A 13,370-nucleotide genomic window follows, 5' to 3' on the forward strand; every position below is an offset into this window, starting at 1 on the left:
AACAAAAAATTTTAATAATAAAAAAGAAATTATTGTTAATTTTTATATGTGATATTAGCATTGTGATTATGCTTTTAAAGATTCTTACCTTTTGTAGATAGATACCGACATATTTACGGATGAAGTGATATATCTGGGGTTTGCTTTCAAAATAACTGGGGATGAGGTGAAGCATTTAGATGAAATAGAGCTGGTAATTGTTTAATCTGGGGATTGGGTATTTGAGAGTTCACAATACTATCCCTATGCTTGAGTATAAAATTGAAATTTTCCATAATACAAAGATTTTTTTGTTTTTTACTGAGTTTGTTTACAGTAAAAAAAATGTAATATTAATGTGTCACTTTAAATCTCTGACTGATGGAAATGTTTACAAATGATTTTAACTACTAGATAAGCATTTTTAAGAGTTTTGTAAATTGTGTGCAATGCAGATGTTGCTTTTATAATAAAACTTAAGATGTCTGCATGTATTGACAGTTTGGGAAGAAAATTGAAAAACGTCTTCAGGCTTTACAGTTCACAAGCCCTTGACACCCATTATTTAATATAATCTTCAAATTAAAGCTGTGAATTTAGGACAAATATTATATTACTGTTTTCTAAATGAGCAAACTGGTTCATTGGGGTTAAGTGATTTGTACAAAGTTCTGAGATTTTTTAGCATCCAAATCCAGACTAGCACTAGGTTTAGAAAAGGAGAAGAAGCTGGGGGGGGGGGGGTGTCACTGAAGGGCAGCTGGATGATAGGAAAATATGCATCTAGCAGTCACACTTTCAAGACCAAACTTTCAGTCATAGAATGGGTGTGGATTCACATTAGATAAGGAACCTGAAATTCCCAGAGATTACCTAATTTACCAAGGGTCGCTTAATTAATAGTAGTCAGCAATTTGAATTTAGCTCTGACAATCAGATTTATGTTCTTTAACCTCCATCTGGACAGTGAGGCAAAAGTTTAAAAAATTAGAGCCATCATTGAAGATTTAGTAGTATAGTAGCAGTAGATACACATGCCAGCTGTTGTGCTGTGATTTTTTAAGGGGGATGTTAGTGGCTGATTGTGAGTTTTCCAGTTTAACCGTTGGCCAAAGTTTATTTCTCCCCACAAGTTACCTCCCTGAGTTGCTTCCTATTCAGCTGACAGCAAAGTGTGTGAATGTGTGGTGGGAGAAAAGGAACTAGCTATTACTCTTTTTGCTTAGAGATGCCCGTAAGGATACTAGTCACAAAGAATAAAAGAAAATGGAAATGTAGTAGACCATTGACAAATGATGGTTTTCAATTTGATTCAACACACCGGGGCTTCACAAGATTCAGGTAAATTAAACATACAGCTGTGTCATGTTGTCATTTCTAACTTTTTTAAAAAGTTTAAATATGACTGTTTCTGTGTAGTTTTTGTAATAAGTCCATGAAGTCAGTGACTTCATGTGATGTGATCACCAACCTCCAAGATGGCCCTCAATGATTTTTACCTCCTGGTATTCATGCCCTTGTAAAGTTCCCTCTCGCGCTAAATAGTGTTGACTTGGGTAGCCAGGCTAGGTCATAAAAGATGTTGAAGATTTTGACTTGCTCCTTTTTGGGTCACTTGCTCTGTAGGAAGTCAACTGCCATGTTGGGAGGATACTCAAGCAGTCCCATAGAGCATTTCACGTGGCAAGGAATTGAGAGCCTCTTGCTAACCACCAAAACTACTTCACTGTGTGTGAGAGTAGAAGCACCTTGAAACCAGATTCTTCAGTCCCAGCGAAGCCTGCAGCCTTCAGATGACAGCAGCTGTGCTGATATCTTGACTGAAATGTCATGATATAGGAGAGGTATATCCAAATATTTCAAAAATAAGAAACTGATTTTCCTAAGAAAACTCTCTTGTTTTGCCCTTATATATCCTCCTCAATCTCCTAATACTCTTTGTATCTGTATTGGTTAGAAATATTTGGGTCATAGGGGCCTGGGTGGCTTTGTTGGTTAAGCATCCAACTTCGGCTCAGGTCATGATCTCACGGTCCATGAGTTCGAGCCCTGCATCAGGCTCTGTGTTGACAGCTTAAAGCCTGGAGCCTGCTTCAGATTCTGTGTCTCCCTCTCTCTCTGCCCCTCCCCTGCTCACACTCTGTCTGTTTCTCTCTCTCTTAAAAATAAATAAAGATAAAAAAAAAAATATTTGGGTCAGAAGCACAGAGAAAGCAGCAACCTTTAAAACAAAATGATTCTGCCTAGTCAATGGGGTGGGGATAGGAGCTGAGAATGCATATAGAACTAAAGGAAAGGGGCGCCTGGGTGGCGCAGTCGGTTAAGCGTCCGACTTCAGCCAGGTCGCGATCTCGCGGTCCGTGAGTTCGAGCCCCGCGTCAGGCTCTGGGCGGATGGCTCAGAGCCTGGAGCCTGTTTCCGATTCTGTGTCTCCCTCTCTCTCTGCCCCTCCCCCGTTCATGCTCTGTCTCTCTGTCCCAAAAATAAATAAACGTTGAAAAAAAAAATTTAAAAAGAACTAAAGGAAAAACTAGAGAACCATGCTTTAGAAAAGACAGGCACCAGACCTGCTCCTACTAACCTCTTCTTTTACTCTTCTTGCCCCTGCCACCTTGACTCTGCTCCTTTTGGGTCAGGAAAAGGAAAATGTAAGAAAACATTGTATTTCAAAGGTACGCTTTGTACTAGTCTCTTGACTGTCAAATGTCCTCTCTGTCATACTTCTTGACCAACTCTTGATCTCTCTCAAGATCCTAGTCATTGCAGAGTCTATTCTGACCAGTCTCCTCCCCTTAAGAGTTCTCCCAGTGAGAGGTAAACCTTGTTTTTAGGCACTCTCATAAAAATGACTATGACTCATCTTCAAAGACACATTTGAGGATCTTCCAAGTACTATCTTGCATTTCATTTAGGTGGACTTGGTTTGAGCCTACAAAATTCTGCCACTCAGTAGGCTGGGAGTAAATCATCCATCTGACTTGCTTGTACATACTCCTAATCTCTGTAAGGGGGGGGGGGCTTCATTTAGCTTTAGAATTGCAGGTGTTGGACAACTCAGTTCCCCTCTTCTTGGTGAGGACTGGTGGAAAAACCACAACTCTCTCTACATCTACAAATTCTCTTCAATTAATCCTCTAATTACTATCTGGCATTCTCTTACTTTGTTTGTGATCTGGTTACAGTCACCAGATCAGTTTGGCCACCTCTTAAGCAAGTCCTAAATGAATGACTTGCAAGGTTTCCTTAGACACAGGGAGACAAAGAACCTCCTGTTCTCAGCTTTGAGACTTTAGAAGAAGTTTCATTCTGTAGCAGATTGAGTTTCCAAAAATGATCACAACAATATTGCCTATTCCTTATGCTCTTTTTTTAAAAAGTTTATTTATTTTGAGAGAGAGATCACAAGTGGGGAGGGGCAGAGAGAGGGAGGGAGGGAGAGAGAGAGAGAGAGAGAGAGAGAGAGAGAGAGAATCCCAAGCAGACTCTGCAGTGCAGAGCCTGATGCAAGGCCCAAACCCACAAACCACGAGATCATGGCCTGAGCCAAAGCCAGCTGCTTAACTGACTGAGCCACCCATGCACCCCTTCCTCATGCTTTTAATACAATGTGATCTTGACATTATTACTATCCAGTCTTGGGATTTTTTTCTTCCCCTTGAGCCTGGGTGGGTCTTTTTGACTTCTTCAAATAATAAAGTATGGTGAGCATGTGACTTTCAAGACAAAATCCTGTACATTCCCACCTTGCTGTCTTGCAATACCCACTTTTGCAGTTAGCCTCCATGCAGAGAAAGCCCAAACTAGTTCATATGGAGAGACAGCCATGTGGAGAGGCCGTGTATAAGTGTTACAACCCATAACCCATCTGTAGTCTAAGCTCACAGCCAGCATTAACCACCAGGCATGAGACTACAGATGCCTCTAGAATATTTCAGCCCATAGGTGTTGAGTCACTCCCAGATTTCAGTTCTCTCAACTGACATTCCATCTCTGCTGTACTCTTTCCAAATTTCTGAACCACAGAATCAATAACATAATACAGTATTTGTTTTGGAGTGGCTTATAACACCGCAACAGTAACTTGAACACATTAAATGTCTTGTAACAACAGTTATTCCATTGCTTAAGCTCTTTTCTCTGCACAGCGTCCCCATACCTTCCTTCTGGATAACAGTTCCCTTTTATTCCAAGCCCAGTTCAAGTTCTACTGCTTCTGCAAAAGTCTTTTCTGAGTTTTTTATCCCACAAGTTCTCCTTTCTCTGAACTCTTCAGTGTCACTTCACTTAGTGCTTGTTTTCTGTGACAGATAAATACTTTCTTTTCATTCTTAATTAACAGAATCTCCATTATGTTCCCATAGCAGGTGGTGTAATGGTTCAATAGAGGCTAACCCCCTCCCCAGCTCCAGTGAGTGAACATTAACTAATCTAAGCTAATTGTGGAAATTAATATTTTTCTTGCCAGAAATTGGCTTAGGGAAAGACTTGAGACCTAATTCTGGCCAATGAGATTTTAGAGAGAGGCTTCTGGGAAAAGTCTGTCTAGGTTTTTGTTTTGTTTTGTTTTAACAGTTGAATGCAGCTATTCTAAAAATAATATGTAGAAACAAAATGTCAAGTTATGAAGAGTAAGAAAAGAAAATCTTTTCCAGAATTCCTGCAGCAGACTTACCCCAGGTCCTATTGACCAAGGCTGCATTGTATGTTCATGTTTTAGTGGTGACAGAGAGTGGGAAAACAACTTCTCAGCGTTTTCAACATCTTTAGAGGGAGGTGGTCTCCACCACCAGCCACAGCAACAGCCTTCAAGCATAAATAAGATTTTTTCCTTTTGTATTATGTGATATCAACAACTGGAGAGCCTAAAAAATACCCGACTTAGAGATGCCATTCATAATAGGTAAAAATGGAAGTAGGGCTCTTTTTTTTATGGAATGAGATCTTAGGAGAGTTTTTTGTTCTATCTTTTCATATTATCTCTCTCAGGAAATTAAAACTCTTATAGTTTTGAACTAAAATGACAAACTATAATACTTTCATAGCAATATTAATTAAAAATACCACTAAACTGTCAATATCTTGTTCTAAGAAAAACTGTAATGCACATTTTTAAATTTTCCTTCCTTGTATCTACCCTCTCTGTACCCCCTCCCTGACTTTTTTGAAAATGGCACCAATCAGAATTATAGGTTATAGAATTGACAATAATTTCTAAAATTTTCAGTCTTACAAGAGCTTTCCAACCCAAAACCACTTCCCAAACCAGATGTTTAGTAACAGAGGAAAAAAGAATTGATAAAATTTGTGATTATTTACATAAGCCCATATATTTCACAGGAAAACCAGATTATTCTTGTGAAAATTTATGATATGATGTTTAATCAAATCAGATTCTTTGAAATAGTAAATGACAAAGAATGATCTCTCCTCTTCTGTGGGTGTAGGGGTGAGAACGCTTCTTTATCTTCATCTAAGCTTCCTTTTGATAATATAAAAAGCATTCTGTATTATTGCATTTTAAGGCTAGACTCTGATGTTACATAAGTTAGCATTAACAGCACAGAGATGATCTATAGAGCTCAGTTTAACTTGCTGAAACAGAAAAGTTGAATATGATTTCTCTTTTCTCTTTCTAATAAAAAATGTTATATTAAACTACTTATGGAAAACTGAAAAATGCTTTTGCAATAGACATTCTTTTTCATACCAACCAGTTGGGAACAGTATACTATTTTATTTTGCCAAGGTGGTGTTGAATTCTGACTCACAGTACCAACAAACATCATTACCTACAAAGCAAAATTATTCATAACTCCAAATTTTGTTTGCAATGTTAGGTTTCACTCACTGGCACTAATAATCAGTTGAATGTAGACGTGCTTAACGGAGATATATGTTATACTAGCATAGCATTGTGGCCCAAGTGTGTGCCAGTGGTGCTGATATGATAGTGATTCTTTACAAGGGAAGCTAGGGATAACTCTACAGACTGACTTTGCCTTGTTCCGAGCTATACAGATCTTCAGAAACACAGATGTGGCTATAAGAAGATGGACATCTGAATCAAAGGAGAAAGGCAGTGTAGTGTAACAGAGTACTGAACTAGGTGTTGCCTTTTTCTACCATTTGACCCACATCACTTAACTTCTCTAGTCCAGGGTTTCCTCTTTAATTAGTGCTCCTGGTTTGAATTGTTGAGAATAACTGGCCCACTAACTTGAACATCTGACTTGTACATTCCTGAACAAGGAAATCTTGATTTATAGTACTTGGCACAAATAGTCTTGAACACTTGGGATAATTAAAGAGCAGATGCTAACAGAATGGTAGTTTGTTACCAGTTCTTGACATGTTGTACTTACTTGAACTTCCATTTTTACTCTGGATATCACAATAGCAGTGCACATTTCTAGCCATGTTTGAGATGTGCTTTGACAGTGATCAAGATGCTAACTGTCTGTAAATATTTATTCAAATTCAAAAAGAGAGAAGAGCTGCTTACTATACTATGAACTTATCTAATAGATTTATTTTATTTTAATAATGGATAAGTTCAATGAAAGTAGAGGTTAGTTTTTTTCTTTGTTTTATTCATTGATACACAACGAGCACCCAGAACAGTGCCTAGAACATAAGAGTTACTCAATAAACATTTGCTTCATGAAAAAATCTACATATAAAATGCTAAAAATATGAAATGTTTTTTCTTTCCTAGATCAGTCATATCCCCTCCCAGCGTATGAGTAGTATATATTATTTGAGGATTCCCTATATTTATACACCCTCCCTATAAGATTTATCCCTGTCCTTTGCCTGGGCCTTATAGCAAATCCTTTGTAGCAGGATAGGGAGCATTTGACTTGTTTTGTTCATCGCACATAAGCATATGTGATGTACACCATGTCCCAGAAGAAGCTTGAAGAGTGATTGCATGTTTCTGCTCTTTTCCTCTGTCACAAGAAGAAAGCATGTCCCACATGGGGGTTGCTTTTTCAGCCTAAATCCTAGAATGAGAAGATGTGTGGGTCAAACCTGGAGCTCATCTGCAACATGAGTGACAACTGACTGTTTTTGTCGCAAGCCATTGGGATTTGATGATTGTTTATTATCTCATTGTAACCTGGTGAAGGCCTGTAGGAATTTCTGAAGAAGTGTGTGAAAGGTAGCATATAAAACTGATTTAAAAGAAAAAAATGTAGTATGTTTTTCTTTATAGAAGTATTAAAGCTGTTCTTGAGAAGCTGAGGGACACAAGGTTCACAAATGATAAATATCCTTTGGTATGATTTTAAGATTTTCATATTATCTATGTTCTCAGCCATGTGCCCAGAGATGACACAAAATAGAGGCTTAGTGGATGTTTGATGCTTGAATGCTTTATTTTGCATTTGGGGGGAGGGAAGGAATAGGCAGAGGAGAGTTGTTAAGAAAGAAGCCTGTGGAGATTAGTGGCAGACTGCAACAACATTGATTAATTTTGGAATATGATAATATTTTTGCCTTTTAGATACCTACAGAAGTAATGGGGGGGGGGGGCAGAAAGCAGGTGGTAGACACCAGAAGATAGTTGCTGCTGACATTTCCATTTCTGACTCATGCTGGCCTTTAAGGAACAGTTTATTCTTGGGAAACAGGTATTTAACTTTTGATTTCAGTTTAATTCATTTAATTTACTCAGTATTTTACTGAGAATCCACCATGTGTTAGTTATTATACCAGGATAAAGTATGAGCAATACTCATAAGATTTCACTAGGTCTTCCTCAGCTTCCACATCCATGTGATCTATTTACCCTAAATGATTCCACAAATTTTCATGTCCAAGATATCTCCTCCAAACACAGTCTAAATTCATCCTCAACACAATTTGAAATCTCTTACCATCTCCCTCCCCATAAGAAGCATAAATAGTGCAAGGGAGAGTAGAAAGGGTGGGAACAGGGTCATAAAAGCACATTCTAGAAAAGTAGCATCTTAGCTATAATCTTTAAGGCAAGAAGAGACTTCGTTAGAGGAAGGAATATGAAATATGTTAAAGAGTGGCACTCTTGTACACAGGACCTGGTTCCCGCCCCCAACTAAGGTCACAACTTAGGCTTTGTTCCCCATGTTATTAAGGCCTGATTTCATCTTGCTCAACACCCCCTACCCCCTGCCCCACTTCAAATTACTCCTTAAATCAAATCTTATCTCTTTTTGGCCCTCAGAAAAATTGCTGCTTTCAGCAATAAGTAGACTCAAAACCAGTAGACTCAAAACGAAGACTCAAAGCCAAAACCAAAATCAAAGCCAAAACAAAACCTTTACTCAAGTAGCTCACACAAAGAAAAATAAAGAAGTGGGGCCGACTTCACTTTTGGTTGATCCATCCATTCGGTTGTGCACTTAAAACCTCAGGCCATTTCCATCTTATTTGCCATTCACAGCTTCAGCTCAGAGATGATCGTACGATAACGGCCAATTACAATTGTTGCTGCATGCTTTTGTCTACATGTCACAACATGAGGTTATAGATGATGTAAATAGCATAATTAACACAGGAGCCCTAGTTGATATATGCTTAAACCAGAATTTGCAGCTTTCCTTCCACTGACCATGGAACATTTATAAAACTGACTACATACGAGGGTCGCCTGGGCAGCTCAGTCGGTTGAGCATCTGACTTAGACTCAAGTTATGATCACAATAAGTCTGGTTAGTATGTGTCAACATACATAGTTACAGATTTTTTTTCTTGTGATGAAAACTTCAAAGATCTTCCTCTCTTCAGTTCATTATGTCCCCTCATCCTTGGAGCCCCACATCTGGCATACTGCTGTCAGCTCAGAGCCCACTTCAGATCTTCTGTCCCCCCCCTCTATCCCTCCTCCACTAGCACCCTCTCTCTCTCTCAAAAATAAACATTGAAAAAAATGACAACATATGAGTCCACCAGAAAACCTCAGTTCATCTCAAAAAGTAGAAATATATAATCCACATTTCCTTTACAACATTTGGAAAAGTTCTTACTACATTAATATGGTGCATCTACTTGTACTTTACTTTTAGTGGATAGTTAGTAATTAAAATGATTATTTTTATATTAAAACACCCTTGGGGTGCATAGAAAAATGAAATATATAAATGACACACATTTTTAAAGATAAAGCAGAAAACTCAAAGAAACTGCATTCGATCAACACGTTGAGCTGCCTCTTCTATCTTCAATTCTTCATTCCTCCCTGCTTATAGAGAAACTGGCAATAACCTTGAGAAAATTTGTAAGCATATTTCTTTTCACAGTGGGGTGAAATCTCATCAGTTAATCCCTAGATCCCTAGAAAAATGCAGTTAATAGGTTTAAACGGTCATTTCTTTTCCCACCTTTTGCATAGAAAATTAATGAGTACTAGCCCAGGCTATACCCACAGGAATTTCTCTTATGATGGCATTTAGGTCCCTGGGCTGGGTCTCTTTCTTTAGAGGGCTTTATTTTAGAAAGACAGCAAAGGAAACTTCCTCAGGGCAAAGGAAATTGCGTATTCAGCGACACTGAGTTTCTTTGGGTAAAAGCTGTGTTTCATTTACTTTTGTATCCCTAGTACTTGGCTGAAGGGATGGCACACAGTAGGTGCTCCATAAATGTTTTTTGGGTACATAATGTAAGCTTCCTCTTCCCTGTTGGCAGCTAAGTTGGATTTAGGGACCTTGAGCTTCTCCTGTGAGCACCAGTCCTCAGAGCGGTGGTCAGGGGAAAGTTTCTACTCAAGAAAAATCCATGTGTTTCTATCTGCTCTATTTTGGCCTGGACTCTATGGCTAGGGTCGCCCCTCCCACTGGTGTTCAGAACAATCTAACTGGGAGGTGAGTGACAGAGTGCCTGTGGCTTTACCTGTCAGCAGGCATTCAAGAATAGGAAAATGGATGATTTGACATTGTTTACCTTTTTCTCCACTGTCTTCCAGGTGTGGGGGAAATTCAACAGGGGAAAGAAGGACTAGAGACATAGCTTGAGAAAAAGATAATCGGAATGCATCCTGAAGCCACCTATCCCCAAATATTCTCTCCATAGGTAGGGCCAAGCTACAAAGCAAGAGGGGGCATAGCCAGTGGGCTCCAAGAATGAGGGGACATAATGAACTAAAGAAATGAAGATCTTTGTAGTTTTCATCACACACACACAAAATCTATAACTATGTATGTTGATAGATACTAACCAGACTTATTGTGATGATCATTTTGCAATATATACAAATACCAAAGCATTATGTTGTACATCTGAAATGAGTATGTCAGTTATACTGATAAAAAAACAAATTTTTAATGAATTAAAAAATTAAGGCTAGAGTTCAAAAAAAAAACTGAAGAAAAGTGATGCACCTCAGTCTACTAACCACATTAAAAAGACCATTCATAAGAAGCTAATTTGAGAATTGTTTTATTAAGAAATATATTGTGTCAATTACAAAGCAATATGTACATTTTAAAAAGTGCTTACAAATAAATAAAAAATATATTCCATAAATTTAAAAAAATATATATTTTAGCTTTAATAAAGGCAATTCAGGACCTGGTTGCATATACATCACTCTTGTCAGATAATTTTTAAAACTTGATGTATAATACTTGCACAATATTTTACTTGGACATTCTTTCAGATTGCTTCATTATGTGTACAACTTTTTGTGCACACGTTTTGCTTTTATTTTCTTTTGTACATTTTAGCATGAGAACACAGTAAGTATCAGTATACATAGACGAAGCATCTGCCTTTTAAACAGAGGTTTACATGCTCTTGAGTTCAACCTTTTCCTTTCTCAGCCTTCTCTTTTTCCTTCTGCTGCATGTTTAGATTCTCCCCTTGAAGTAAGGCTTATGTAGTTCCAGCAGAGAATTACCGCACAGGGCCAGTGGCCCAGGCAGTATCCCCCCTGCATTTGAGGGGTAGTGTTTCCCCTGCATTATAAAACCACATCACACAATAAAAGCTTACAAAAACAAGAAACCCTTCTGTAATTAAAAAAATAACTATTGGTGATCTTTTAAGTGTCACAGTTAGAGTTAACATTACATCTCCTTAATAAAGATGATTTATTTTGTTGGGGTGAAATACAGCCTGAAGGAAGGTGTATTTTGTTTCTATGAAATGCGACTGAATCGACGCCACAATTCCATTAAGTGTGAGACTCGTTCCAGGCATTTATTTGTTGTAACTTGTCTTTTCTTTCTTTTCTTCTTTGCCTGGGTATTATTTATCTGTGGAATAGGAGAATCAATCGTCAAGATTGTCACAATCTTTAACAACCACTGAGTGGCAGGGTCTTCTTTATGCAAATCCATCTCTGTGTGTCCCCCAAACACCTGCTTAGATGTGCTCCTATGTGTTTTCTCCTAGAGGAATGCCCTCCCTCCTCTCCACCCACCTACTCTTGCTTCAACGCCAAGCACCACCTCCTTTACAAGCCCTCTGCTCATTGCTCAAACTTTTCTTTTGGAAACTCTTTTGGAAACTCTTCAGAGTGTATTTCATTTAACTTGTCTCTCACATGCTGGTTTTATTATTGCATCATGGGTATTCCCAGTGGTGCTGACAACAATGTCTTTTACGTAGGAAACGCTGAATATTGAATGACTAAATAAATGATTAAGTTGGTGGTTTCATGATGTCCCTGACAAGACCATACATTCTTCAAGAACAGAGCTCATGCCTCTTTATAGATGTAATTCAGTAAACCTCTTATTTGGACCCAAAGTGCTGCTGCTTTCTGTCCCTCCTGCCACCGAAGTGTGCCACAGACTAAAAAAGGAATCTAAACTTAAAAAAAAAAAAAGATTGTGATAATCTTTCTGTGTATTCTTTCACCTGAATTACTCTTGAATAGTGACAGACTAGGCCTTCTGGACATGCAATATTCAGATCAATAAAATTCATCAGGTTACTAAGCAAAAATCTTACTCTAAAATCTACTGAATCTGAAATATTGGTCTTAGGCTCTCCCTTTGGGCTTGGGAGGGGGCTGAAATAAATTACTCAGACTTTCTCTTTCTCGCATGCTGTCTAGAACTTGATCTAGACTGTCTTCTATGCTCTTCTTATATGAATGAATGTCACTGTGGCTATCTGTAGATTTGCCAGCGTCTCCTTGACGGAAGGCATAGAGCCAAACAGGTTTTTCACATGGCTGTGTGGTAATGAGCATTCAACTCTATGGATGTCCATATGGATGGACCATATGGCTCAATCTTTAATCCCTAAAAATGTGACAGCCTTGGCCACACAGTGTGCAGACTGAGAAAGTTCACAGCAATCATACATATCTGCACTTGTCTCTGTCTTTTTTAAATTTGTCATCAGGAAGATAAATGCCCTGCTTTACTTGCATTATTTATTGAATACTCTATAAATACTTCATAAAAACGTCAATATTTATTGAATACTTGTCATTTGCCAGGCACTATTCTAAGTACTTTCACATCTATTGACTCATTTAATCCTCATAAACACTCTATATGGGACTAGCTAATGTGACTCTCATTTTGCACATGAAACTGACCACAGAGAGGCTAGAAGTTATGTCAAAATAGAAGTTTTGGGACTAGGATCCAAAGTCAGGAAAGGCTGTCTTCCAGACTTCCTTCTCCTAACTCTGCACTACTGTTTCTATTCAAAGTTACACATCCATTCAAATGCACGTAACTGCATATGCAAAAATCCACTATGTAAAGAGAGCTATACAAGCAATTAAGCAAATGTGAGGTAGAGATTTAATGTATAATTTAAAATTTTATGAAAGAAACACACATTATTTAGTGCGAAGCCCAAACAATGCTGCTCAAATTTAGGATAAGAATCTCATAAGGAGTCAATGCACAGGGATTGTGATTTTTAAGGTCTAGGTTGGGACCCTGGGAATTGGCATTTTGGATAATTACTCTCCCATGTTCGGGCAACCAGGATATAGGCTCACTGATCATATCCTGAAACACTGCCTAAGGTTTAGAACTATAATTGGGCCAAAAGAATCAGAACCCTAGAAATAGATGGGTTTGGGGACCCTGTGTGTACTGAGTCTACAGCTGTTACAGGCTCCTTTGCTCTTCAGGAGATAGGACCTGAATAAAAATCGTAATGACTTCTGCAACAGAGTGCCACTTCAAGGTTAATTCCAAGGCTTTAGAAAGCTTACCTGCGTTCCTGAGTAGCCTGGGCACTGGAGAGTGAGCGTAGCGTTAGTTCTTATCGCAAAGATTTCCTTCGCCAGTGTCGTGCAGCCGTGGGTGGGATAGAAGGTAATGAGGTCGATTTTAGCGAGGCAATCTGGCTGCTCACGGGCGGCAAGGTTTACGAGAAACGCGGGAAACGCCGGGGAAAACGCCAGGAAAAACAAACAACGGAAAGAGACAAAAAAAGAG

General features: G+C 38.5%; 1 protein-coding gene across 1 annotated transcript in view; it reads right to left on the reverse strand.

The window, feature by feature from the left end:
- Positions 1 to 10,482: 10,482 nt before the first annotated feature.
- Positions 10,483 to 13,370, reverse strand: part of TSLP (thymic stromal lymphopoietin) — a 5,560-nt gene continuing 2,672 nt past the window's right edge. The window contains exons 4-5 of the mRNA XM_040492945.1: positions 13,145 to 13,279; positions 10,483 to 11,213 (exon numbers count right to left, since the gene is read on the reverse strand). Coding sequence (XP_040348879.1) covers positions 11,097 to 11,213; positions 13,145 to 13,279 — 252 coding nt within the window. The 3' untranslated portion in view covers positions 10,483 to 11,096. The remainder of the gene's footprint in view (positions 11,214 to 13,144; positions 13,280 to 13,370) is intronic.

The sequence above is a fragment of the Herpailurus yagouaroundi genome, unplaced genomic scaffold (genome assembly GCF_014898765.1).
Source record: "Herpailurus yagouaroundi ecotype Mexico unplaced genomic scaffold, PumYag 29, whole genome shotgun sequence".
NCBI lineage: Eukaryota > Metazoa > Chordata > Mammalia > Carnivora > Felidae > Herpailurus > Herpailurus yagouaroundi.